The 27,820-nt window shown below is 36.4% G+C and overlaps 1 protein-coding gene across 3 annotated transcripts; it reads left to right on the plus strand.

The window, feature by feature from the left end:
• Nucleotides 1-61: 61 nt before the first annotated feature.
• CENPQ (centromere protein Q) lies at nt 62-24,345 on the plus strand. 3 transcript variants are annotated; one of them, XM_003923095.4, is made up of 9 exons: nt 62-152; nt 7,284-7,403; nt 8,512-8,566; nt 9,583-9,703; nt 10,299-10,367; nt 14,800-14,929; nt 19,645-19,764; nt 19,900-19,977; nt 23,399-24,345. In XM_003923095.4, exons 2-9 carry the CDS (start codon nt 7,302-7,304, stop codon nt 23,528-23,530), a joined length of 807 nt encoding a protein of 268 aa, XP_003923144.1. In that variant the 5' UTR covers nt 62-152; nt 7,284-7,301; the 3' UTR covers nt 23,531-24,345. The 3 variants fall into 3 exon arrangements, with proteins under 3 accessions (XP_003923144.1, XP_010332293.1, XP_074253979.1); XM_010333991.3 differs by having other exon boundaries at nt 7,236-7,403; nt 23,399-24,283; XM_074397878.1 differs by lacking the exon at nt 7,284-7,403 and having other exon boundaries at nt 23,399-24,283.
• The last annotated feature ends 3,475 nt before the right edge of the window (nt 24,346-27,820 follow it).

A 27,820-nucleotide genomic window follows, 5' to 3' on the forward strand; every position in this document is an offset into this window, starting at 1 on the left:
TCTGACGGGCGCGTTCCTGATGACGTTTAGGGGCAGGGTTAGACGTCTGTTTCCGCTTTCTTCCCGCCCACTTCCGGGTCTCCCTGGTTTATGAGTTTTTGGCGCGGATTACTCCAAGCGCGGCTTCCAGAAGGGTGCAAGAAGTTTCCATGGTGAGTCGCGAAATCCTTAACCGGCTAGGTGGGTCTAAAGTTGGGGGATGAGTTTTGAAGCAACGCATTTGTGGCAGACTCCGTGGGTTGTATTTGAGGAGCGCGAGGGGAGATTGCTCAAGGGGAAATGTCCGATGTCCTAAAAGGTCTGCGGTTAGGATCCTCAGATTGAAATATTTGTTAGGGAGGAGGGAGCAAAGCCATGAATACTTCCTCCATATTTCGCCTGAATCATTCTCATGCTCATCCTTACTGCTGAGTCTCTCGCGCAGGTACTTGTGAAGCCAAGTGCACCCTTGGACGTTAAGTGTCTGGGTTTTGCCAGGCGTCGTACTCGTTCTTGTTCCCACATAGAGATCTAAATTGAGATAATTGAGTCCCATGAGTATCAGCAAGCTGGTAAAGAAAACAAGACAACCTAGAATGCCTCCCTCTCTCCTAAAGCATATAATCTGGCGGCAAACTACTGTACCAGCCTTATTTCTTTTCACTCAGATACACATTAAAAGCCTCGCTGAGCTTTTTCTGTCCCTGAACACGCCAGTTGTTGTTGTTGTTGTTTTTCCGAGCTGTCCTGCTTTCCGAGTTTTACTGTTTTCCCTTGGATACTTCATTTTCCTGCTTTTTGGCTAAATATTTCAAAACGCCATAAAAATAATACGTTTTTCTATGAATAATGTGCAGACATACCTCCGAGATATTGTGGGATCGGTTCCAGACCCCCACAATAAAGTTAATACTGCAATAAAGCCTGTCACACGAATTTTTTGGTTTCCCGGTGCATACAATAGTTGTATTTACACTGTATTGTAACAGTGTATAACACTTGTATTTACACTGTATTGTAACCTGTTAAGTGTACAATAGCATTATGTGGAAAAAAAATACTTTGCATACTTTAATTTTAAAATATTTTATTGCTGAAAAAATGCTAACAATTGTCGCAGCCTTCAGCAAGTCCTAATCTTTTTGCTGGTGGAGGGTCTTGTTTGATGTTGATTGCCGTTGACCAATCAGGGTGATGGTTGCTGAAGACTGGAGTTGCTGTGGCAGTTTTTTAAAATAAGAAAATAATGTCCCGATGAATCTACAAGAAAAAAGAAAAAAAGTAAAAAAAAGAAAAGAAGGACGTTTGCACATTAGTTGACTCATATTCACTAAAGATTCTCTGTAGCATGCCATGCTGTTTGAAAGCATTTTACCCACTGCAGAACTTTTTTCAGAATTAGAGTAAGTCCTCTTAACCCCTACCATTGCTTTAAAAACTTAAGTTTATGTGATATTCTAAATTATTTGTTGATATTTCAACAATATTCACAGCATCTTCACCAGGAGTAGATTCTATCTCAAGAACTTTGCTTATTTCTAAGAAGCAGCTTCCTATCCACTCATTTTATCATGAGATTGCAGCAATTCAGGTACCTCTTCAGGCTATTTATTTTGCTATTTCCACCAGATCTCTCGTCACTTCCGTCACTGAAGTCTTGAACCCCTGAAAGTCATGAGAGTTGGAATCAACTTTTTCCAAACTCCTGTTGATGTTGACACTTTGACCTCCTCCCATGCATCATGAATGTTCTTACTAGCATTTGGGATGGTGAATCATTTCCAGAAGTTTAATTTATTTTGCCCAGATCCATCAGAGGAATCACTATCTAGGGCAGCTATAGCTTTACAAAATGTATTTCTTAAATAATAAAACTTGAAAGTCAAAATTATTCTTTGATTCATGTGATACAGAATGGGTGTAGTGTTAGCAGACATGGAAACAGCATTAAAATCCTTGTACATCTCTATCAGAGCTCTTGGGTGGCCAAGTACATGGTCAGTGAGCCGTAATATTTTGAAAAATCTTTTTTTAATGAGCTGTAGGTCTCAAAGATGGGCTTAAACTCCTCAGTAAACCATCCTGTAAACAAACATACTGTCACCCAGGCTTTGTTCTCCCATTTCCAGAGCACACACAGAGTAGATTTAAAAGAATTAAGGGCCCTAGGATTTTTCAGAATGGTCAATGAGCATTGACTTAAAGTCAACAGCCCCATTAACCCATAACAAGAGAGTCAGCTTCAAAAGACAGCTTTTGAAGCTTTGAAGCTAGGCAGTGACTTCTTTCTAGCTATGCAAGTCCTAGACAGCATCTCCCAATAGAAGGCTGTGTGTCTTCATTGAAAATCTGTTGTTTATTGTAGCCACCTTCATCAATTATCTTACCTAGAAGTGGATAACTTGCTGCAGCTTCTGCATCAGCCCTTGCTGCTTCACTTTGTGCTTTCATGTTATGGAAGTGGCTTATTTCCTTAAACCTCAGGAACCAACCTCTGCCATCTTCAAGCTCTTTTGCTGCAACTTTCTCACCTCTCTCAGCATTCATAGAATTAAAGTGAGTTAAGACCTTGCCATGGATTCGTCTTTGATTTAAGGAAATGTTGTGGTTCGTTTGATCTTCAATCCCAGACCACTCAAACTTTCTTCCTGTCAGTAATAGGTCTGTTTTGCTTTCTTATCATTCATGTCTTCACTGGAATAGCACTTTAAATTTCCTTTAAGAACTTTTCCTTTGCATTCACAACTTGGCAAACTGGCCCAGCTTTCAAGCTGTCTTGGCTTTTGACATACTTACCTCACTGTGCTTAATCATTTCTAGCTTTTAATTTAAAGTGAGAGATAATGCGATTTTTCCTTTCACTTGAACACTTAGAGGCCACTGTGGGATTATTAATTGGCTTAATTTCAATATTGTTGTGTCTCAAGGAATAGGGAGGCCTAAGGAGAGAGAGAGAGGCAGGGAACAGGCAGTTGGTGGAGCAATCAGAACACACACATTTACCTATTAAGTTCTCTGATATTGGCATGGTTTGTAGTGCCCCAAACCAATTACATTAGTAACATTAATCACTATAATAGATATAATAATGAAAAGGTTTGAAATACTGTGAGAATTATCAAAATATGACACAAACATGAAGTGAGCACAATCTGTTGGAAAAATGGTATCAATATAGTTGCTCAATGCAGGCTTGCCACAAACTTTTAGTTTGTAAGATAACAACAAAATTCAGTGTCTGTGAGGCCTAATCAAGTGAAACACAATAAAAAGAGTTAGACCTATATATTTCCACGCATATGCACAAACCAGTTTAAGATAATCATTCGCTCACTTGTCTCTTTTATAACATTTATAAATATAGCACATATGGTAATTATTTTCATGTCTGTTCCTACCTATGCACTATCACTAAGCAATGATTTCCCTTGGATCTAAGAATGGGACAAAATGTCTATTCATTTTTATATGCACTGCAAGTAGCCCAGAAGTGATAGAAACAATGTCTTTGTTTATTGAAGTCTTACTGTGTCTCAAATACTGTTCTAGGTGGTTTATATATTCTTTGTTAAATCATTTTTGCTTTACAAAACCCTTTAATGTTATTACTTTTATTAATCATTTTACTAATGGGGAAACAGCTAATTTACTTGCCTAAAGATATACAGTTAATTGTCAGGGCTAGATTTGGAGCTTGGATAATTTACTTTCTTTTTTCTTTTTCTTTTTTTTTTCTTTTTTTTTTTTTTTTTGAGGCGAAGTCTCGCTCTGTCAGCAGGCTGGAGTGCAGTGGTGCAATCATGGCTCACTGCAACCTCCGCCTCCGTGGTTCAAGTGATTCTTTCGCCTCAGGCTCCTGCATAGCTGGGACTACATGAGCGCACCACCACGCTGGGCTAACTTTTTTGTATTTTTGGTAGAGATGGGGTTTCACCATGTTGGCCAGGATGGTCGATCTCTTGACCTTGTGTTCCTCCCACCTCGGCCTCTCAAAGTGCTGGGATACAGGCATGAGTGCTGGCAGAACAATTTGCTTTCATCGCAGAACTACTCATAACCATGTGGTAGTGTTCTCAATCTGGGTTGATTTGACCAGAGGACATTTTGTAATGTCTGGAAACAATTGTGGTTGGCTCTATTTAGGGGCTGGAGGGATTCTAGCATCTGGCAGTCTATGTAGACCCACGTATGCTGCTAAACGTCCTACAATACAGGGCACATACTCTATAACAAAGAATGATCCCATTTAAAATGTAAATAGTGCGGAGGTTGAGAAACTTGGTGCTATGGTAGTGCCACAAGTAGGTGTCAGTGTTAACAGTACTTCTCAAACTGTGGTGAAAGACCAGTTTTGCTTTTTATTTCTAGTAAGTCATAACTGATACTTGTGTAAAATGCAATTAAAAATGAATTATTAGTCAAACTCCCTCGTGGTATAATGCCAGGAGAGAACTCTGATGTAAACATGAATATTGAGTAATACGATGTGTCAACAATTACAGCAAATGCACCACTTTGGTGTGTGATGTTGATAGTAGAGATTGTAGGGGGTGGGGGAGGGCAGGGATTATTCAAGAACTTTCTGTTTGTTTTGCTCAATTTTCTGTAAATCTAAAACTATTCTAAAAAGGTTTATTTTTTTAAAAAATGCTAATTAGTAGAAAAATGATATGGCAAAGACAAGACTTTTATAATTGGGTTCAATGTACATAAAGTTACTCTGCCAAATTGCTATAAAAGTTTTTAAATGATTACCTTCACTTTCCACATTGGAAAGGATTATGGCAAACAGTTTGAATGAGATTTGGAGTAGCACTAAATTACATGTTACTTAATAAAGAATATCAAGAAGAAAATGATTAATGGAATCAAATGATAAATAAATGCCAAATGAGACTGACCATAAAAGCCTAGAGACTTAGAAATGAAGTAGAATAGTTAAGAAGACTTTGAGAAGGAGGTGCCTCATGATCTGAGAGGGTGGGCAAAGACAGGAGAGAGCTGCTCAGGTAGAAGGTATAGTATATGTTTGGGAGGCAGAATTACCCAAAGTGTGTTTAGGAAATCATCAAATCTAGCTAGAGAGGGAGATTTGACTAAAGAGTAGAAGGAGATAAGTATGAAAAGCTAGGCAGAGTTAGGTTGTTAAGGACTGAAAATGGCATGGTAAAGAGTTTGAATGTGACACAGAAGGTATTGGGGTAAATTTTTTACTCACTTAATTTGTTCCAAAATTTGGGATTGGGAGGAACTAGGCAGGGCTTGCCCATGTCTTGTCCAAGCAGTGTGGGCTGCAGCATATTGACTTAGGTGCATGTACCTGACTGGCAAGTTGGTGCTGACTATTGGCTGGGAGCTCAGCTAAGACTTGCCTAGTGTTTCAGTTCCTCTCCATATTGGCCTTCCTCATATGGTGGTGGCTGGTTTATAAGAGCAAGTGTTGGCCGGGTGTGGTGGCTCACACCTGTAATCCCAGCACTTTGGAAGGCCGAGGCGGGTGAATCACTTGAGATCAGGATTTCAACACTGGCCTGGCCAACAAGGTGAAACTCCGTCTCTACTAGAACACAAAATCCTGTAATCCCAGCTGCTCGGGAGGCTGAGGCAGGAGAATCTCTTGAACCTGGGAGGTGGAGGTTACAGTGAGCCGAGGTTGTGCCACTGTGCTTCAGCTCAGGCAACAGTGCAAAACTCCATCTCAAACAAAGGAAAAAAAGGAGCAAGTGTTTCCAAGCAAGAGGAAGTCAAAGTTGATAGTCTCTTCATGTCTAAGCCAATAAACTAGAACAGAATCACTTTTACTATATTCTGTTGTTCAAACAGCTGCAGAGTTTGCCAAGATTTAGAACAAGGGAAAATAGGCCTTACTTCTTATTAACAATCATGAGAAGGAATGTGTACCATTTTTAATCTAAAATCTCAGCTATCCCTTGTCCCTTCACCTGGGTTCTTTTATTCGGTGAACAACACTTCTAGAAGAGACCTACAAGTGAAATTCTGTCATATGTTTTTTTAAGTAGGGGAAGTATAAGAGTGTAGATGTCAAGTTGAAGGAATTAGGCATTTTAGAAATTGAACACAAGACAGAGAATGAGTGTATGGTAAGGATCGCATTGTTCAAGAGCAGGGTAAAGTGATATTTTGACTTCCACTGCTTTTTGTAACTGGTCTGTCTGATATGTGGTTGCTAAATGTAGTTTGTGATCTTTCTTTCCCACTTTTTTTCCCCCCCAGTCTTACTGGCAGTGGGTGGAGGGGAGCTTGAAGCTTTTAAAATTTGAGAGTATAGATTTATCCAGAGTACCCTCTATATTGTCTCTCTCTAAATCTGCACATATATTTCAACTGTATCAGTATGATAATTCTGACTGTTTAGAGAAGGAATGATGAATAATGTATCTGTATATCTAGCTATGGCTAATATGTGTATATATATTTATGTGTGCATATACATATTTTCTAGGCATATATAGCTAATCTGTGAATATACATATTTCCTTGTATACTGTACCTAACTTCCAGCTACTTCTTATGGTCTAATGCTAGAATAAGCATCTCATTCCTATGTTCCTCTTATCAGAAATGAATTTGGTAATAAAAGAGGGAAAAGGAGTTACTCTAAATTTTATCAACATTCCCATCTCCAATCCCGTATCTGTTTTGTAATTTGTGAGAGGGCAGTGTAATCAGTACATTTATTTCTATACTCTTATTAAAATGCACATAGCCCAGATAAGATTGCAGTTTACATTCTTAGTACTGTCAGACTAACACATGAATTTCCACAAAATAGATTGACGATATAATCCTAAAAAGTGCCTCCTTCCATTTTTGGCAAAAAATTGAGTAATGGTAAATTTATTACTTAAAATAACAAGACCTAGGTTTTACTCTTTGAACTGATATTATCTGCGACCACTTGATATTTCTATTTCCTTGGATTTAAACATGGAGATTATGTTATCATATGATAGAGTTTAAAATAAAAAGTGCAAAAGCATTTTTAAATGATTTTCTAAAATCCATGCAAATGGAAGTTAATTTCTAGGAATGAAATTGAATTAGATATTCTTACTCTGACAAGAGTCAAAATTATTTGTTTTAAAATATGTTTGTTTAAAAGCATACAATCCTATCCCCAAACTTTTATTACAATTTTTTTTAAAAAAGAGAATTTAGAACATATATAGGGAAGATTTTTAAACAAAACATTGTGCAAGGCTTTAGCTTTTTTTGTATTCCTTTTATCTTTACAGGTTTGTGTGTGTTTTTTGTTTGTTTGTTTGTTTGTTTGTTTTTTTAAGCACTGTGTTTAGATCAAGATGTCTGGTAAAGCAGGTGCTTCCAAGAAAAACTCTCAACAGTTAAAAAGAAACCCAAAGAGAAAAAAGGATAATGAGGAAGTGGTGTTGTCAGAGAAAAAGGTAATGAAAATACTAAGTTTCTCATTTAGAACTCTTCGCCTGGGGCCAGGCACTGTGGCTCATGCTTGTAATCCCAGCAATTTTGGAGGCTAAGGTAGGCTGATCCCTTGAGGCCAGGAGTTCGAGACCAGCCTGGCTAACATGGTGAAACCCCACCTCAACTAAAAATACAAAAATTAGCCAGGCGTGATGATGTGCACCTGTAGTCACAGCTACTCGGAGGCTGAGGCATGAGAATTATTTGAACCCAGGAGGCAGAGGTTGCAGTGAGCCAAGATTGTGCCACTGCAGTCCAGCCTGGGCAGCAGAGTGAGACTCTGTCTCAAAAAAAAGAAAAACTCTTCAGTTGGAAATATTACCTACTCTATGAAAACAGGGTCAGTGGTACTACAAATTATAGCAGTTCATATCATTGTATCAGAGCTTTTGCAACATGATTTGCGAAGTTCTAATAAATAATTGTTTACTGCAGTTTCTAAAAATAAAATAAAAACAGTTGTTTACGGCAATTTCTAAAAATAACCTTTGACCATAGAATTCTTTGAGGAAGAGAGGGGTTATAGGGCAGTGCCAAGGTATTTAATGGGAAGATTAGAAATAAAGTGTACAAATTCTTACAGCAATTAAATGTTAAAAGGTGAGAGAATTTGTCATTTGGTGGAGATTTTTATTAACACAGAGGTCAAATAGTTTGGGAGGAATTAGCTTCTTTCTACCATAATTTTGACCCTCTCTTAAAAGAATTAATGGACTAATCAAAAAAATTGTTATGTTTTACCCTAAGCACTCGGCAATGCCTATAATGTTTTGGAGGTAAAGTATATAACACTATTTCATAGGCAAAGTGAACAATGATTCATTTAAAACATTCTTTGACACTGTATAAAATTCTGTTATTATCAGCATTGTCAAGAATTGCTTTAGTATATCCTCTGCCTGTGATAAACATATACCATTTTTTCTGTAGAAGTAGCAACATACAGTTTTTCCATCTGCTAGAAATTGTATGAATACTCTTTGACATATATAACAAATTATTCTAAAAGCAGTTTCTTTTTATCTGATGTTTAATTCTGTTTTATGTTTATGTGTGTGTTTTTCCCTTTAGGTTAGAAACACAGTGAAAAGAAATAAAAATCATCTGAAAGATCTGTCTTCTGAAGGTATTTCTTTTCTATTATCTTGTTTAACTTGCTTCTTTATCAAGCTATCTATATTCATGAAAAAAATTTCAGCATCTTGTTTATGAATTCTGCAAAAGATATTAATAACTACATCAGCATTTTTATAAGAATACGTACAAGTGGTTAGTCAGTTATTTTGGTCAACTGAAATTTTAGTTAGCACCTCTGGCAAAATATTGTGGAGGCTTCAATACCACTGAGTTGATGGGAACTAGAGAAATTCAGGCCCATGGCCTGAATTATTACTGATCTATGATATAAGGACGAATCCACTGATTGTTCTTTAAGACAAATATGCCTTCTGTTCTGTACAGATTAGTTTGGAACCATTATTATAAATTTGTTTTGAGTAAACTAGTTTGAAGTAGTTGTCTTTGGTTAAACGTTAGTGTTTGATGGAAAGATTCTCTGTGTCTCCTCAGCCAGCACTAGGTTTGGTCCTCTGGTTTTATACTCCCATAGCATACAGTGCTTTTTTTTTTCCTTTTGTATGTTTTGCACACCTATAATTTGTTCAATATTCCTTCTCTCCAACATTGATTTTTATGAGATCCAATACTATTTCTTTTTTTTTTAATCCCTAATAAGTAGACCAGTACCAACAGTATAGTCGACACTATGTATTTGTGGTTTAATTAATCTGTTTTGTTCCAGTTGCCATCCAACATTTGGAAAATAGTTTTCTAGTCTTCTCAATGAAATTTTCAAAGATTTTAGGCCATTTCTGAGAACAAAACTTTTCATATTAGGCTTGATTCTTCATTTAAAATTGTTTCTATTATCACTTGGTAGTATTTCTGTTAACTTACCAATAGAAAGCATATTCATATTCAACACCTGGGATGTTATAGCTGTGTGATAAAATAAACAGTATAGCTTTATAATATTTTGTTCTCATAATTTCATAAGCTTTTTTAGATTAAAAAATTCAGTTTTTAAGCAAAAACATGTAAAACATCTTGATTAATCAGAGCCTGTTCTATTACCAATGACAGGACAAACAAAGCACACTAACCTAATACAGGTAAAGGTAGCATCCAGCAAGAGAAAAACTTGGCAACCTCTTTCAAAAAGTAGCAGAGACCATTTGCAAACTATGATGGAATCAGTAATAATGTGAGTATAACATTTTTCCATTTCATTGTTTTAGTTCCCACTTAAGTGTTTCCTATGGATATTATCCTTTTAAATACTGCTATTTTAAGGTGACAGAGTATATTTCTGTTTTAGAAGAAGATATAATTAATGTGGTGGCATTTGCCTTCAGCAGAAAAGTCTGTTAATTTTCGAAACTTGGAATTCCATTGGTGAAATAAAAGCAAGAGTTGTGGCCTGACTTGCTATCAGTAAAATTTTAATTTATGTCAATAGGGATTCTTTAGGAAGAACATGAGTTCAAGTGACACTTTATATAGAAGCTACCGTACTGGAAGGGAGACAAAGAAAATAGGACAGAATTCTGCCATTGTGGAGCTAAATTCTGTCAGAAGAGCCAGGCATATAAACTGTTACAATACAGTGTAGCAAAAAATATATATAAGTAGATTTTTCTTATTGTACCTCTTTTTAAAGTGTCTTTAATATGAAAGGAAAAGTGATTGATTCTGCCTGGCTAGTGGGGAGGGGCACTTGAGAGAAATCAGAGAGAAAAGGAAACAGAGCATGTTTCTTTGTGTTTCAGACTATTTATTCACCTTTTTTTCTTTTCTAGAACAATTTTGAGTAAGAGTAGTAAAGAAAAAGAAGAAATACAATACCATCTCAACTTCCTAAAGACAAGGTAATACTGTAGCATAATTAAAATGGTTAAAACATAATTTTTAAAAACCTGACTTCTTCCTGTATTGCCAAACAGACACTTGTGGAAGGCAAGATATTTGTGTGTGTGTGGCTGTTGTTGTTGTTGTTGTTGTTTTGGGATGGAGTCTCTCACTGTCACCCAGGCTAGAGTGCAGTGGCATTATCTTGGCTTACTACAACCTCAGCTTCCTGGGTTCAAACAATTCTCCTGCCTCAGCCTCCAGAGTAGCTGAGATTATAGGTGCCCACCACCATGCTCAGCTAATCCTTTGTGTTTTTATTAGAGTTGGGGTTTCACTATGTTGGTCAGACTGGTCTTGAACTCCTCACCTCGTGATCCACCCACTTGAGCCTCCCAAAGTGCTGGAATTACAGGCATGAGCCACTGTACTCGGCCCAGTTTTTTTTTTTTTTTTTTAAAGAAGGTGAACAGCTTAGAAATATGTATCCTTTTCTAAACTGCTGCTGCACGCGTTTCTCAAATAAGTTTCAGGGAACTTAACAACAACCACCACACCAAAACCTGAAAATCACAAAATTCTGTCTCCAAAGTTCAATATTCTGTATCAGAATTTGAGAAAAATTTTGTCCACTTGAACTCCCTTCAACTTCATTTTTAATAATCTGAAGTTAATAGTTCATTGCTCTTATCTGTCTGATATTTATCCTATTGCAGTGTTTTTTCTTCATTTCATATTGTCAAATTTGTACTTTGTATAAATTTCTAAGATATTATTGTTCTTCATCTTATAGTAAATCACCCATGGAACTTCCTTTTCAAGAGTTCTTAAAAGGCATACGACTGCCCGCGATTTTTAATAATTACTTTTCTGTAGTATTTACACAACTTTTTCTTTTCATAAGAAAATGTTCTGCTTCCCAGTTTCAAGTTTGCCTAGAAATGTTTATGACCTATTTTAGGGAATTCCTTTGAGCACAAATTCTGTTTACTTTTTCTTTAAATATAATTTTCAACCCATAGCAGCCAAGTAGAAAGTGAATGGGATGGATTGGGTGGGGTTGGAGTTTGTTGAGAAAGGCTGAACAGATGAAACAAAGACTGCTAGAAGCAGGCTTGAAAGTGCTTAAAGGTTTAGCAGCCTATGATTAAAGAAGGAGGAGGATATTATGAAGATAATAAAGGAGCAAATATAAGTTTAATGAAAATATAGCTATTTAGGATTTTTTTAATATAGGACAAATACTAATGTTTAGTGTGTGAATGAAAATATTACATTACATAATAGTTGTTCATAGTGATAACCTTGGTTCATTGGAAAAATTATATTCAACAAATAGGTAGTCTCTTCATCATGTAGCAGCTATGGAGATAGATATTTCAAGGCCTGTTTCCTCCTTATTTTTACTTTCACAACTTGCTTTCTTTAAGTCACAAAGTAACCATACCCAAGATACAGTTATTTCTATAGATACAGCAAACTACAGCATTAGCAAACTGATCCTTATTGGAAGTCTGAATACATTCTTCTGTAGCAGTGTTTCTGAAAGTATGTTTGAAACACTTGTTCTCACAGATACTCTATGGATAAAAGTAACCCGTGGTGAATTATATTTGGGTACATTAGCTTGTAAGAATCCCTGCACTAAGTAAATCTATTTCATTTTCTTTAACCTAGCATCTCCCAAATTGCTATTTCTGGGAACTCATTTTCATATATTAGTCTTATCTCTGCTTTTGACTAAATGTTGGCTTCATTATTTTCATTTTTTTTTAGTTTTCAGTTCTTACTAGATTACTTCTTATATATATCACTTTAGCCTTGTGAAGAAAGAGGAAAAAGAAAACTCTTATCCCCTTAGCTTCAGTTAGAAAATTCTAGGAAACAGTTTCTGATTGGCCAAGCTTAGATGATATACACCTATCCTTGGTGTGATTTTGTGACAAGAGCTACCATGGGTATGATTGATATAAACTTGATTATATTCCTAGCCCCATGATCACACAGACAGGTTTGCTAGGCAAATAAAACTATCTGCCATTATAATTCTAAAGGAACATACTTTGGGAAAGTCTGCCCTATAGGAACAATGTTATAAGTGGTGATTAAATGTTGCTGATATAGTAGGACATATTCAAGGCATGGTTTTAGTTTCTAAGAGTAGTGAGACTCCCAGAAATCTAACTGCCATTTAGAACATTTGGAGCAGTGAATGACACTTCCACATAATTGATTTAATAATCATATAGAAGAAACTTCATAAATAAAAGATTTTAGTTAAGAAAATAAAAAACTTACCCATCTTAGGGTAAGTTTTTAAATGCCTAATGATATTTCTGAACAACTAGAGGTTGTCTTAACAGTTTAATGAGAATTATGATTTGTGGGGTTTTGCTGCCTACTTTTTTCTCTACAAACATAAACATTTTATTTGCAAACTATGCATTGAACAAAGGTCCTTATCAAGACTCTGTAAGGAACTTAAACAAATTAGCAAGCAAAAAACCAACAATCCTATTAGAATGTGGGCAAAAGACATGACCAGACACTTTTCAAAAGAAAACATATATGTAGCCAACAAACATGAAAAAATGCTCTCAACATTACTAATTACTAGAGAAATGCAAATGAAAACTGCAATGAAATACCATCTTACAGCAGTTAGAATGGCTGTTACTAAAAAGTCAAAAAGTAACAGATACTAGCGAGGTTGCTGAGAAAAGGGAATGCTTATACACTGCTAGTGGGAATGTAAATTAGTTCAACCATTGTGGAAAGCAGTTAGGCAGATTCACAAAGAACTTAAAACAGAGCTATCATCCAACCCAGCAATCCCATTATGGGGTATATATATATTTATATTCCTGAAGGAATATAAATTGTTCTACCGTAAAAACATATTCACACTTAATGTTCACCACAGAACTATTCACAATTGCAAAGACATGGAATCAGCTGGAATACTATGCAGCCATAAAAGAACGAGATCATGTCCTTTGCAGCAACATGATTGGAGCTAGAGGTCATTATCCTAAGCAAACTAATACAGAAACAGAAAACCACATAGGGCATGTTCTCACAAGAGGGAGCTAAACATTGAGTATATATGGACACAAAGAAGGGAACAACAGATACCAGGGCCTACTTGAGGGAGGAGAGTGAGGGTTGAGGAACTACATGTCAGGTACTATGCTTATTATCTGGATGAAGAAACAACCTGTACATTAAAACCCTACAACATTTGGCTACATAACAATCCTGCATATGTACTCCTGAACCTAAAATAAAAGATTTTTTTTCAGTTAAGATTTTAACAAGATCCCAAATGTCAGATAGTGGGTTCCACTATTGTTCAGATTTCTTCAAATCTTAAGTAGTAAAACTTTTTAGAACCCAGAGATGCTGGTATTATAAGAAGAATCAAATTTAGCTTTTCCTCCTAAAATTCAAGAATCAAATCTGGGAAAGCTATTTTGGAGTCTGCCAGATGTGACGCTAGAAATAGATGTTTCTACTGGTGATCAAATCAACTCAAATTTGTAAAAGAATTTTTTAACTTTAATATTAAATATTCATGTTTATAGTACTTTTGAGCAGTGCACTTTAATCTTAGTGTTTTATTTGCCTTAAACTCTATAGAACTCAGTTTTCTTTGAAATCATTGGAATAACTCATGTAAATCTTCTCTATTTTTTATCACATTCTCTAAAATAATTGAGATTTGGAGTCCAGGGTCATAGTGAAGACTTCTAGACTAGTGTTCTGTCCCTTAACCAAACAATTCACAATAAACAATAGACTCATGTCCTGTAATAGTTTAGAAAACATCTGGATGATACAAGGAAATTTTGGTTTTAAAATGTATATAAATTGTCAAATGTGTAAAATAGAAAATTTTCTTTTAGTGAAGTAGCTTCAGTGTCCCTTCATTTGCGGTAAGTCTTTTTTTTTTTTTTTTTTTTTTGGAGACAGAGTCTCACTCCATCACCAGGCACCAGTGGCGTGACCTCGGCCCACTGCAACCTCTGCCTCCCGGGTTCAAGCACTTCTCCTGCCTCAGCCTCCCGAGTAGCTGGGACTACAGGCGTGCGCCACCATGCCCAGCTAGTTTTTTTTTTTTTGTATTTTTAGTAGAGACAGGGTTTTACCATGTTGGCCAGGATGGTATCGATCTCTTGACCTCATGATCCGTCCATTTCAGCCTCCCATAGTGCTGGGATTACAGCACTGAGCCACCGTGCCCGGCCTGCGGTAGACCTTAATAAATTGAAAGGCTAAATGATTTGTCAGGGCTTTTTGAGGGGGAGACTTACTGGCACAGTTACCCAGTGATAATAAAAGAATATTGTACCCTTAAGAATATGAGGACAAGAAAAAATGAGGACTGTTTTAAAATAATAATAATAATAATAAAAATAAACAAAATAATTATGTTTTTCTTTTATTCTTAAGATTGCTACAACTGTGTGAAACTCTGGAAGTTCCTCCCAAAAAGACAGAAGATTTAGCTAATGTGTCAAGTCTACTGAATGTAGAAAGGGCACGAAACAAAGCTAATGAAGAAAGTCTGGCATTGCTGCAGGTATGAAATTTGAATAGGGACTCCATAATTAGAGTTAGGGAAAGGAGAAAAGACCAAAGTGTTCTAAGTTATCATGATGTTCTTCCAGTAGTAACTACTAGATCTTGAACCAGGTTTTTCATTAAATTTTTTTTCATTAAAGCAAAAAATTTGTCTGAACTTGAACTTGGCACCTCCAAAGTTGAAGTATTTCTAACATATTTGTGGGTAAGTAGCAGTCCTATTTTTTTTTAATCAGACTTTAACTGAACTATCTTAGTATTTTTAATTATCAATTTGTAGGAACTTATTACTAAATACTGTGAAATTTTAAAACATGTAAGTTTTTCTAACATATATGGCAAGAAAACACAATTATCATTATAGTTAATATGCACTGATGATTTCCTATACTCCAGACACTGTTCTAAGCACTTTATAGTTATATCCCTTAATTGTCACAATAAATCATAATTATAGAGTATGACCTAAATTATTCTCATTTTACAAGCATGATAAAAAGACATACTGCTATTTCTAACTGAACCTTAGACAAATTGCTTAAAGTTGAGGTGCTAACTTTGTCATTCTGACGTTGGTGCACGATTCTTGATTACTGTGCTATATGGCATTCTGTCAAAGATAGTGGGAGATAACCTTATCTATCATGATTAACTTCCAGCTTTTAATTAATGGATATCTGAACAACGAAGAAACAGCAACCTTAAGGAACTTATTAGATAATATAAAAACTAAAACACATCAGACCCCACATATCCCTTAGACATTTTGAAGTAGTTTGTAGATGTGGTGCATAGATTTTAGTTGCAATTTAGTAGGTACAAGGTGGTAGTAGTTTCTGCAAGGAACATATTCCCAATAATTTGTAATAATTCAAAAGTAACAAATAATTGATTACCATTTTTCCATAAGATTGAGAATAAAGTTGAAGGAACAGTTTTCTGAGCATAAATCTATATGTATTTTTAATTACTAGGGTGGTATTTTTTGGTAGCTGACTTACTTTATTCAAAGCGTGATATTATATTTTATTTCCATCCCAAAGTTCCGACTTTTTTAGGGCATGTTCTCAATGTTGGCATTAGCTTCATCACCTAAAACACTTAGATGGCCTTTATATAGGTTGTTTTAAAAGGTTTGAAAGCATGACAATGGAGAATTTTAACACTTACTATTTATGCACATCAGTTAAGAGTGTTCTGAAGTCATAAATGGTAGTGTGATTTTTATGATACTGGGAAGCATTTCTATTCTCCAGCTGAAATTTGACCTCCATAGGACATAAGTATAATTATAGTCTGTGGTTTGCTTGTTAGTCACTCAGAAGAAGCACCACTGGCATTTGGAGCAGGAGAGTTCTTCATTGGCATAAGAGGATCTTTGGACTAGCAGTTTGTAAACTCTATCTTTAACTATTAGTTTTCTCCTCTGTGCCTCAGAGCCATTGTTTTTTCTCACTGTAGCCTAGAGTTACTGCTGGTGATGATTTTCCAAAACCTGTAATAGTAAAAGAAATTTTATTTATTTAACATTTTCATTGTGCTCTCACTCAGTAATGGTGCTAGGGAAACAACAATGGTGAACAGCATCTTGGAGATTCTCGGAAGACAGTATTAGAGCAGCTAAAGCATAATTTTTTAGATTCCCTTATCTGATCATAAAAATGGAGCCATAGAATTTCAGAATAAGAGTTAGCATAAGAAAATATGACAGTAAAGACCAAAAATAACATTCCTGCATACACTGAAAGCATGCCAAAAAGACATGCACTAGAACAGCTGAACATTAACCTAATTTCTCAAGTGACCTGAAATAAATTCAGAAAAAATGATAGAAAATATAGGGGAAACATTATAAATCTGAATTAGAAATACTGATAAATGAAAGTACAGAATTCAGGAATGAATGAGGCATAAAAGAAAAACTTTCAGGTATGTGGATTTAGTTGCAATTTAGTAAGTACAAAGTGGTAGTAGTAGTTTCTGCAAGGAAACTACTAAGTTAGAAGAAACACTAAACCAAATAAACACAATAGATCATGCATATCATAAATAGAAGACAACATAAGCAGAAAATTTTCAGAATCATAAAAACATTTGTAAAAGGAATTGAGAAAAAAAATCCTCAAAGAAGATGCAGTATGAATATGGTAGTAATACCCAAAGATAACCAAAGGGATGGAACAAAATGAATTTTATAATGAGAAATTTTAATCCTCACTATATTTAACCCTTTTACGCATTCAGTGCTGTTATACATTCCCTTTGTAGTGGGTTGAATCTAGGAAAATGGTCTTGTCAGATAAATTAAGGATCTCAAGATGAAATCATCCTGGATTGTCATGGGTAGGTCCTAAATCCAATGACAAGTGTTCTTATAAATGACAGGAGAAGGCACAAGGACAAAGAAAAAGCCATAGGAAGGCAAAGGCAGAAACTAGAGCAATGCAGCTACAAGGAATGCTGACAGCTACCAAACGCTAAAAAAGATAAGAAAGCATTCCCCTCTCTTGTCTTCAGAGGGATTATGGCCCTGCCAACAATCTCGATTTTGAACTTCTGTCCTCCAGAACCATGACAGAATGAGTTTCTGTTGTTTTAAGCAAAGTAGGTGGTACAGCAGCCACAGGAAACTCATATATGTTGGTTGCTTTATATTTATATTGGACAGCACTCTGTTAACTCCAACGAACAATTCACGGAAAATACAGGGCTGAGGAACAGGTTAAACTTCATTCAACAGGGAATGCAGTTCACAAAATTTAGCCAATAGGAAATTCCCCAGCGCAAACTAATCTCCATAAATAAATTACAAGAAACCAAAAAAATTGAAATGGAAGCCTCCTACAGACAAAAAGAGACTTAGACATATCAACCTGACAGTTTGGAACCTGATTAAAACAAAATATAAAAAGAAAAACTCCAATTTATAAGAAAATTGAAAATGTGAACACTAACCATATGTTTGATATTAAGAAATTTATTGGGATTTTTTAAAGTGTAGTAATGATATGGCCGTCTTATATGACTTTAAATCCATTAGAGCTATATACTGAAATATTTATAGATAAAAGGATATCTAGGATTTGAAATAGTGCAAGAGAAGCAGAAGTGGATGGAGTTAAAGGTGTAACAAGATGGCCACGGGCCGGGCACGGTGGCTCACACCTGTAATACCAGCACTGTGGAAGGCCGAGGCAGATGGATAACCAGAGGTCAGGAGTTCAAGAGCAGGTTGGCCAACATGATGAAACCGTGTCTCTACTACTACTACTACTAGTAATTAGCTGGATGTGGTGGCAGGCACCTGTAGTCCCAGCTACTCGGGAGGCTGAGACAGGAGAATCACTTGAACCCAGTAGGCAGAGGTTGCAATGAGCCAAGATCGTGCCGTTGTGCTCCATCCTGGGCAACAGGAGTAAAACTCATCTCAGAAAAAAAAGATGGCCATGAGTTGATAATTGAAACTGGCCGATATGTATATGGATGTTCATGAGAACATTCTCTCTTACTATATATGTTTGAAATTTATTATAATAAAAAATTTAAAAAGTCTGTTCCTCCATGGCATTTAGATTCAAGTGAATAGAGCTCACAGTCCCAAAATCTTGGCCATTCAAGGATCAACACATTCCTAGGAAGGGGCCAGACAATAAACATTTTAGCCTTTTTGGTCCACATATGGTTGACTATTTTGCTGCATATACTTTTGTTTTGTTGAGGTTTTGACCAATCTTTTAAAAATGTAGAAATAACTCAGTTCTTGAACTGTACAAAAATAACCCATGGGCAATTGCTGACCCCTGCAGCTACCCTTTTATTTAAAAAAAAAAAAAAAGGTCATTTAGAAGCCAAAATACATTTCTTGAGGAAGACTACTCCAGTTGCCAGCAACAGTTCTGCATCCAGTATTTGGAGAACAACATACATATAGTATCAATCTTATTGCTGACCAAGATTTCAGAGTTACTTCTGTATATTTTCTGTGTGGCTTATTTATTTGTTCCCCAAAGCCAACAGGCAATGTTATCATTGACTGTTGCTAGTACTGTATTTGAGAGCAGTGCCATACTTAATACCCTTTAGAAGCCTGGAAGCTTGCTAATTTTAATTTTATACTTGGCCTGCAAACAACGCATCCTTAATGTGTTGTTCCCATACTTGTTTTATTCATTTCTCATTTTCTTTGCATCTTCCCCTATAAATTATATATTCCTTTAATGTGGGAAAGTGTTTTTCATTTTTTTATTATTTTCCCTGCTCTAATGCCCAACATTACTTCCTTTTGAAAATTAAAATAGCAGACTCTCAAATGTTCCTAAATAAATGAAAACAATTCAGAATTCTCCATTACATGAAGTTTTATTCTGCTTAGGGAAGGTTGCTGTATTTGCTGTCATCAGTTCTGAGCTCTGCTAGATTTACACTTGGATCTTCCAGTATCTCTGACACTAGCAGCATCGGTAAGTTTTGAGGAAGTGTTCATGTACATCTCCTTAGTCCAGGGAAATTAGATTTTCTTATAATGCATTAATACCTTGACAAACCAACTTTCCAAGAAGTCTGTTTTTCGAAAGAAACAAAAGTAAATTCACCAATTGCTTCTAAAAATGTTTTAACATAAAAGGTATTTTTTAGAATGTGTATGTGTAACAATATCTGTTAGGATTTATAATGTGTTTAACTTAAAATGTTTATTTCCTCTTTCTGACTCAGGAAGAAATAGATAAAATGGTAGAAACTACAGAGTTAATCACTGGGAATATTCAGAGGCTAAAGAACGAAATTGAAATTCTGGCAAGTGAGGTAGAAGAAGAAGAGGAGAAGATAAAGCAGGTAATTATTTTAAAATGTATTGTTGGAATTTGGATATAATTTTTAGTGGTTACATTCTGCCAAGACAACTTCTGAGTATACTATGCTGAAAGAAATCAGCTTTTTGAAATAATCTGTGGCTTTCTTCTACTTTAGATGCATCAAATAAATAATAGTGGAGTCCTCTCTCTTCCAGAACTTTCTCAGAAAACTCTCAAAGCACCCACACTTCAGGTAAGTATCTATTTACCATATTGATTACAGGTGTACTTTGGAGATTTTGCAAGTTTGGATCCAGATCACAGCAAAAAAGCAAGTAACTGCAGTAACACAAGTCACACAAATATTTTGAATTTCCACTGCATATAAAAGTTATGTTTACACTATACTGTAGTCTAGTAAGTGTGAAAACATTATTTCTTAAAAAAAAAAAAAACCTTAATTTAAAAAATGCTTTATTGCTAAAAAAAATGTTGACGACCATCTGTACCTTCAGCGTGTCGTAATCTTTTCGCTGGTAGAGGGTCTTGTCTCAAAGTTGCTGGCTGACTGATCGGCATGGTGATTACTGAAGATTTAGAAGCCTGTGGCAATTTCTTAAAATAAGAAAATGAAATTTGCCACATCAGTTGATTCTTCCTTTCATGAATGATTTCTCTGTAGCATGTGATGCTGTTTCATAGCATTTTACCCACAGTAGACCTTACTTCAAAATTGGAGTCACTTTTCTCAAACCTTGTCATGACTTTATGAGCTAAGTTTATGTCATATTCTGTATCCTTCATTGTTATTTCAACTATGTTCACAACGTCTTCATCAGAAATAGATTCCATCTCAAGAAACCACTTTCTTTGCTCATTCATTAGAAGCATCTCCTCATCCATTCAAGTTTTACCATGAGATTGCAGCAAGTCAGTCCCATCTTCAGGCTTCACCTCTAATTCCAGTTCTCTTGCTGTTTCTACCACAACATCAGTCACTTCCTCCACTGAAGTCGTGACCCCTCAGAGTCATCCATGAGGAGATTGAAAATTGAATCAGTTTTTTCTAAACTCCTGTTATTGGTATTTTGACTCCTCTTATGAATCATCAATGGTCTTATTGACACCTAGCATGATAAATTTCTTTCAAGATGTTTGCAATTTATTTTGCTCAGATTCATCAAAGAAATCACTATATAGGGCAGCTGTAGCCTTACAAAATTTATTTCTTAAATAATAAGACTTGAAAGCTAAAATGACTCTTTGATCCATAAGCTGCAGAAAAGATGTTGTGTTAGCAAATATGAAAATATTAATCTCCTTGTGCATCTTCATCAGAGCTCTTGAATAACTGGGAACATTTTCAGTGAGCAGTAATATTTTCAAAGGAATCTTTTCTGAGCAGTAGGTCTTAACAGGGGGCTTAAAATATTCAGTAAGCCATGCTTATAACAGATGTATTGTCATCCAGGCTTTCTTGTTCTACTTACAGAGCAGAGACAACACAGATTCAGTAGAATTAAGGACCCTGGGATTTTCAGAATGGTCATTGAGCATTGGCTTCAACTTCAAGTCACCAGCTGCATTAGCCCCTAACAAAAGCCTAACAGAAGCTTGTCCTTTAAAGCTTTGAAGCCAGGCATTGCCTTCTCCTCTCCAACTACAAAATTCCTAGAGATGGCATCTTCTTCCAATAGAATGCTATTTTGTTTACATTGAAAATATATTGTTTACTGTAGCCGCCTTCATCAGTGATCTTAGCTAGCTAGGTCTTCTGGGTGAGTAGCTGAGCTTTTCTATCAGCACTTGCTGCTTCACCTCACACTTTTTATGTTATAAACAAAGCTTCTTTCCTTAAACCTTATGAACTAACTTCTGCTAGCTTCAGGTTTTTCTTCTGCAACTTCCTCACCTCTGTCAGCCTTCACAGACTTGAAAGAGTTAGGCCCTTGCTGTGGTTTAGGATTCGGTTTAAGGGAAATGTTGTGGCTGGTTTGATCTTCCATCCAGACCACTCAGACTTTCCCCATAGCAACAATAAGGTTGTTTTGCTTTCTCATCATTCATGTATTCACTGAAGTGCACTTTAAATTTCCTTCAAGAACTCTTCCTTTGCATTCACAACTTGGGTGTTTAGCACAAGAGGCCTAACTTTTGGTTTACTTGACTTTTGATATGCCTTCCTCTCTAAACTTAGTAATTTCTAGCTTTTGATTTAAAGGAAGAGACATGATTCTTCTTTTCACCTGAACACTTAGAGGCCATTATAGCATTATTAACTGGCCTAATTTCAATATTGTTGTATCACAGGGAATAGGGAGGCCCAAAAAGAAGGAGAGAAACTGGGAAATGGCTGGTTGGTGGAGCAGTCAGAACACACAACAATTAACAATTCAGTTCACTATTGGATATGGTTGCAGTTGTGGCACCCCAGAACAATTACAGTAGTTCAATCAAAGAGCACTGGGCATAGATCACTATAACAGATATCGTAATATTTTTTAACATTTGACATGTTAAAAGAATTACCAAAATGTGATGTAGAGACACAAAGTAAGCACGTGCTGTTGGAAAAATGCTGCTTGGTAGACCTACTTCACACAGAGTTACCAAAACCTTCAGTGTGTAAAAAACACAGTATCTGGGAAGCACAGTAAAATGAGACATCCCTATATATCATAGACCAGTTACACATTACATATATATAAAAGCATTATGTCCTATTTCTTTCCTTAAACAAATGGAACCTGATACAAACTGTTTGGCAAATTACTTTTCTCATTTGACTATATAGTTTGAACATCTTGTCAGTCACATAGATCTCACATTTTTGTTGATAGCTGTGTAACATTCTGTTGCATAGATGTCATAAGATAATTTGTAAATTACTAGTGGAAATACATAATTTTTTATTACAGATAAGAGAGGGTACATCTTTGTACATATGTCCTTACTGATTTGTGTAGTCATAATTGTAGGATACATTTCTAGAAGTAAATATTGACAGTTTGGTTTTTTTTATGCATCTAACAATGGCATATAACTCCTTACAAAATAGTAGTGTCTTATTTGTAGTGAACTCTTAACTGGTAATTTATCTTCCTTCAGAGGACTCCGGTAGATATTGTAATATAAATGTTTGTAGCATTGGAAATTCTTCATGTTTTCTCAAAAAGCAATTTAAAATTTTCCTCGTTCCTGTAATCCTAGCACTTGGGGAGGCTGAGGCAGGTGGATCATCTGAGGTCAGGAGTTGGAGACCAGCCTGACCAACATGGAGAAACCCATCTCTACTGAAAACACAAAATTAGTTGGGCGTGGTGGCGCATGCCTGTAATCCCAGCTATTTGGGAGGTTGAGGCAGGAGAATTGCTTGAATCTGGGAGGTAGAGGTTGCGGTGAGCTGAGAACATGCCATTGTACTCCAGCCTGGGCAACAAAAATGAATCTCCATCTCAAAAAAAAAAAAAAAAATTCTTATCATCCACCAGTGGTAAGAGGAGGAGGATGGGGAGAGGGAGAGAGAGATTTGAAAGAATAGCCATTAGTTGACAATTATTGAAGTTGGGTGATAGTTACTAAGATTTATTTATTATAGTGTTCTCTCTGACATACATTTGAGATTTTTCATACTAAAATGCTAAAGACTGTATTTAATACTATTTTTCCCACAGAAAGAGATTTTGGCACTAATTCCAAACCAGAATGCTCTTCTAAAGGACTTGGATATTCTTCATAATTCCTCACAGATGAAGAGCATGTTAACATTCATTGAAGAAGCCTATAAGAAACTGGATGCCTCTTAAAGGGACTTTTTTTTTTTTTTTTAGATTGCTCCATATGAATTTAATGTTCAGGAATTTTTAGAACTGTTAACCTATAAGTATATGTACAGAGGCTAAGTCTTTTGCAGGATTTATTATCTTCTGATATACCCTTTAAAATTAGTTTTTGTAGGTGTATCATTAGCATCTAATGTAGTTCTGAAAACTGTTTTTAGCACTTGCCAAATCTAGGAAGCCAACATTTATATTGCTGTATCTACAATTATTTGCCTAGAACCATAAAATAGGAATTGCCTTGATGATCTAATAGTTTATAATAATACCTGAATGAAGTTCATTCATTGGTTAACAGCTCTTTTCAGGAGCTGTGATATGTAAGTGTTTACCTATAGTGCCTAGTGCATATGCTATCATTCATTTGTAGCCAGTGGCTTACAATTTCTCTCTGGTCATCTGGAACTTGAAAAATCCTCAAATGCCTTTATTCTTTCACCTAACTCCCTAGTATTTTTGTAGAGTAGTTAAGATATGCCTAGTATATTTAACTCCAGCGGTAATATAAAAATTTTACTTCTTTGGTTGGTTAGTGAATTGGTGTTGAATATTTTCTGTTGTCATCAAAACATACTTTCAAAATTATTTAGAAAGAAGCTTAGCACATTTCATTAAAACAAAAAACCAAAAAACTTCTTTATAAACCTTTTCTTATGACAATAAGCTTACATATGTGAATAAATTATCAAAAATTATTTCTAAGAAACTATAGTATACTGTCATGGGTGTTTTTTGTTTCTTGTTTTTTAATCTGTAAAATAAAATTACTTCAATCATTATTATTTTTTTTTTTTGCCTGACCTATAATATCAGTAATAAATTACCCAGCCTCAGATATTCCTTTACAGCAACACTAAACATACTAAGAAAATTGGTATTCAGGAGTGAGGCATGCTCTAAAGATGCCTGAAAATGGTGGGAGTAGCTTTTGAACTAGATAATAGGCAGAGGTTGGAAGAGTTTGGAGGGCTTAGGAGAAGACAGGAACACAAGGGAAAGTTTGGAACCTCTTAGAGATTGGTTAAGTAGTTGTGGATCGAAATGCTTATAGAAAAAGAGACAGCAAAGGTCATACTGAGGAAGCCTTAGATGGAAATGATGAACTTACTAGTAACTGAAGCAAAGGTCACACTTGTTACACCATAGCAAAGAATGTCCACATTGTGTCCATGCTCTAGGGCAGGCATCCCCAAACTTTTTACACGGGGGGCCAGTTCACTGTCCCTCAGACCGTTGGAGGGCTGCCACATACTGTGCTCCTCTCACTGACCACCAGTGAAGGAGGTGCCCCTTCCTGAAGTGCGGTGGGGGGCCGGATAAATGGCCTCAGGGGGCCGCATGCGGCCCTCGGGCCGGAGTTTGGGCACGCCTGCTCTAGGGCTTTATGGAAGGCCTAATTTCAGAGATGGTCTAGGGTATCTGGGAAAAGAAATTTCTAACCATCAAAGTGCTCAGGCTACTGCATGGTTACTTCTAACTGCTTAGAGACCAGAGGAAAATTGGAAAATGTACAGCCTTGCCTTCTGTTAGAGAAGGAAAGAAGAGTGTTTTTAGAAGAGGAATCTAAGAGTATGGCAAAGCAGGAGCAATAGTTTTCTAAAGAGGTTAGCTTGACTAAAAGGGGCCAGGTGCTAACAGGACTATGGTAAATATGTCTCAAAGCCATTTCAGAAATCTTTGATGCCACCTCCTCCTATCAGAGATTGAGAGGCTTAGAATGAAAGAATGGTTTTTTGACGGGGTGGGTGATACTGCTCCCCACACCTCACCGGCACCAGCTGCTCTGGAAGGTGTACCCAGTAAGCTTTGTCGGCTTCCGTGTGGTGTTAAGTCTGCAAGCTGCTGAATGCAAGAGTGGTGGAGATTTGGCAGCTTTCACCTACATTTGAGAGGATGTATTAGAAAGTCTGGCTACCCAGACAGAGGACTGCCACAGGGGCTGAAAGCCTCTACTAGAGAAGTACCTAGTGGAGGAGATGGAGCAGGGCTACCACTCTCCGACCTCAGAATGGTAGAACCACCAGCAGCTTGCAATCTCAGCCTGGAAGAGCTGCAGGTATTGGATGCCAACCCACAAGAGCAGCTACCTGGCCTGCACCCAGCAAAGCCATGGGGATGGGGATGCCTGAGACTCTGGAACCCACCTCTTGAACCAGTGTTCTTAGGATGTGGGACATGGAATTAAAGGAAATTATTTTGGAGCTTTAATATTTAGTATCTGTCCTGCTAGGTTTGGGATTCACATGGGTCAATTTGAGAGGTGAAAACATGTTTTGATTTGCATTTAAATGGTTAAGGTTGAACATCTTTCAGATACTTAACAGATGTCTTCCTGTGAGAATTGCCCATTTTCCTATTTGTATTTAACCTGTTTGTTAATGATATTTTAGAGCTCTTGGGGCCTATTACCCCTTTCTTTTGGCCTATTTTTCCCATTTGAAACGGGAATGTCTGCACCACCATTGTGTCTTAGAAGTAAATTGTTTTTTATTTTACAGGGTCACAGTTGTAAGGAACTTGCTTTGAGTCTCAAATGAAACTTAAGACTTTTGAGTTGATGCTGGAACAAGTTAAGACTTTGGGGGATGGAATAATTGTATTTTGCAATGTGAGAAAGACATGAGATTTGTTTTCCATCCCACCAAATCTTATGCTGAAATTTGATCCCCAGTATTGGAGGTGGGGCCAGATGGGAGAAATTTGGAGACAGATCCCCCATGAATGGTTGGCGACATTCTCCCAGGAATAAATCGTTTCTCTTGGTTCCCATAAGAACTGCTTGTTAAAAAGCCTAGCACCTCCTCCTCTCTCTCCTATTTCCTCTCTCACCACATGATCTGCAAATGGCAGCTCCCCTTCACATTCCACCATGAGTAGAAGCAGCCTGAGTCCCTGGACAGAAATAGATGCTGGCACCATGCTTTTTGTGCAGCCTATAGAACGATGAGCTAAGTAAATATCTTTTCTTAAGTGAATTACCTAGCCTCAGGTATTCCTTTATGGCAACACTAAAGAGACCCAAGACAAGATCCAAATAAAATTAAACTTGAACTAAACATGGTCCCAATAATTGAAATAACAGTCCTCTTCTGTAGTGCCCTCAGCCATCTAAGTTCTCCCAGGCACAGCCCATGCCAACTCTGATGCATCTCTTTTCTAGTGACTGAAAACGGCCAATGCCAGAAACTTTTAAAAAATAACACTTTTGGGATGGAGGATATATTGTATTAAAATGTAGCATATCATAAACGTAGCATTTCAAGTGAAATGCAGAAAAATATCTATTATTCAATAAATGGTCTTCATAAAACTGGCTAACTACATGATGGAAGGTGAGAGGATGTTTGATATTCCTACTTTATGCCTAAATACATTTCAAGCACATAAAATTAAACATAAAAATAGAAGCTAAAAAGAAATAAATGAACAGTGGATGTCAGGGTAGCAAATGCCCTATTACAGGCATTGATCGACTTACGACCTATGCAACTTATGACCATTCGACTTTATGACCACAATTGCTAGCCACGACTGCTCTGCATCTGGCAGCACAAACGCTGCCCAGCTGGGCGTACGACAGTGCGGACCAGCTTCCGGCAGCACTACCATCCCCACGTGCACCATTTCAACTGTACATATAGCCTACTCAACTTACGATCAAATCGTGTTACGACCGTTCCGCTGTCCCGACAGTGGTCGTAAGTCGAGCACTAGCTGTATGCCTATAAGCAAAAGTAAAACCATGAAAGATTATTACATAATATTTTGAACTTTCGGAAATAATATATTTTTAAAATATAAAACCAAGCCGAAGACACCTCACAAACAGGAAAATGTCTACAACATACATGAAACAAAGAAATAAAGCTTTTATTAATAAAGAGCTCTAAAATAACAACAAAAATATCAACAAACACGTTAAATACAAATAGGAAAATGGGCAGTTCTCAAAGGAAGACATCCATAAGTATTTGAAAGATGTTCAACCTTAACTTCACCATTTAAATGCAAATTAAAACGTCTTCATCTATCAAATTGACGAAGACGGAAAAAGCTAAAAGAAAATTGCTGAACATACTGAAAAATGGACACCAAGTATTTCTGCTGAAGGAAGGTAAATTGGTAGAACTGTTTTGAGAGGCAGACTTTACAGATACGTTGCAGATCCTTAGCGTGCTGTCAGTCACTTAAAATTATATAAGCCCTTCTATTTTCGCCAACTCCCAGTTGGGCATATGTTCAACAAACAGGCTTTGT

The sequence above is a fragment of the Saimiri boliviensis genome, chromosome 4 (assembly GCF_048565385.1).
Source record: "Saimiri boliviensis isolate mSaiBol1 chromosome 4, mSaiBol1.pri, whole genome shotgun sequence".
NCBI lineage: Eukaryota > Metazoa > Chordata > Mammalia > Primates > Cebidae > Saimiri > Saimiri boliviensis.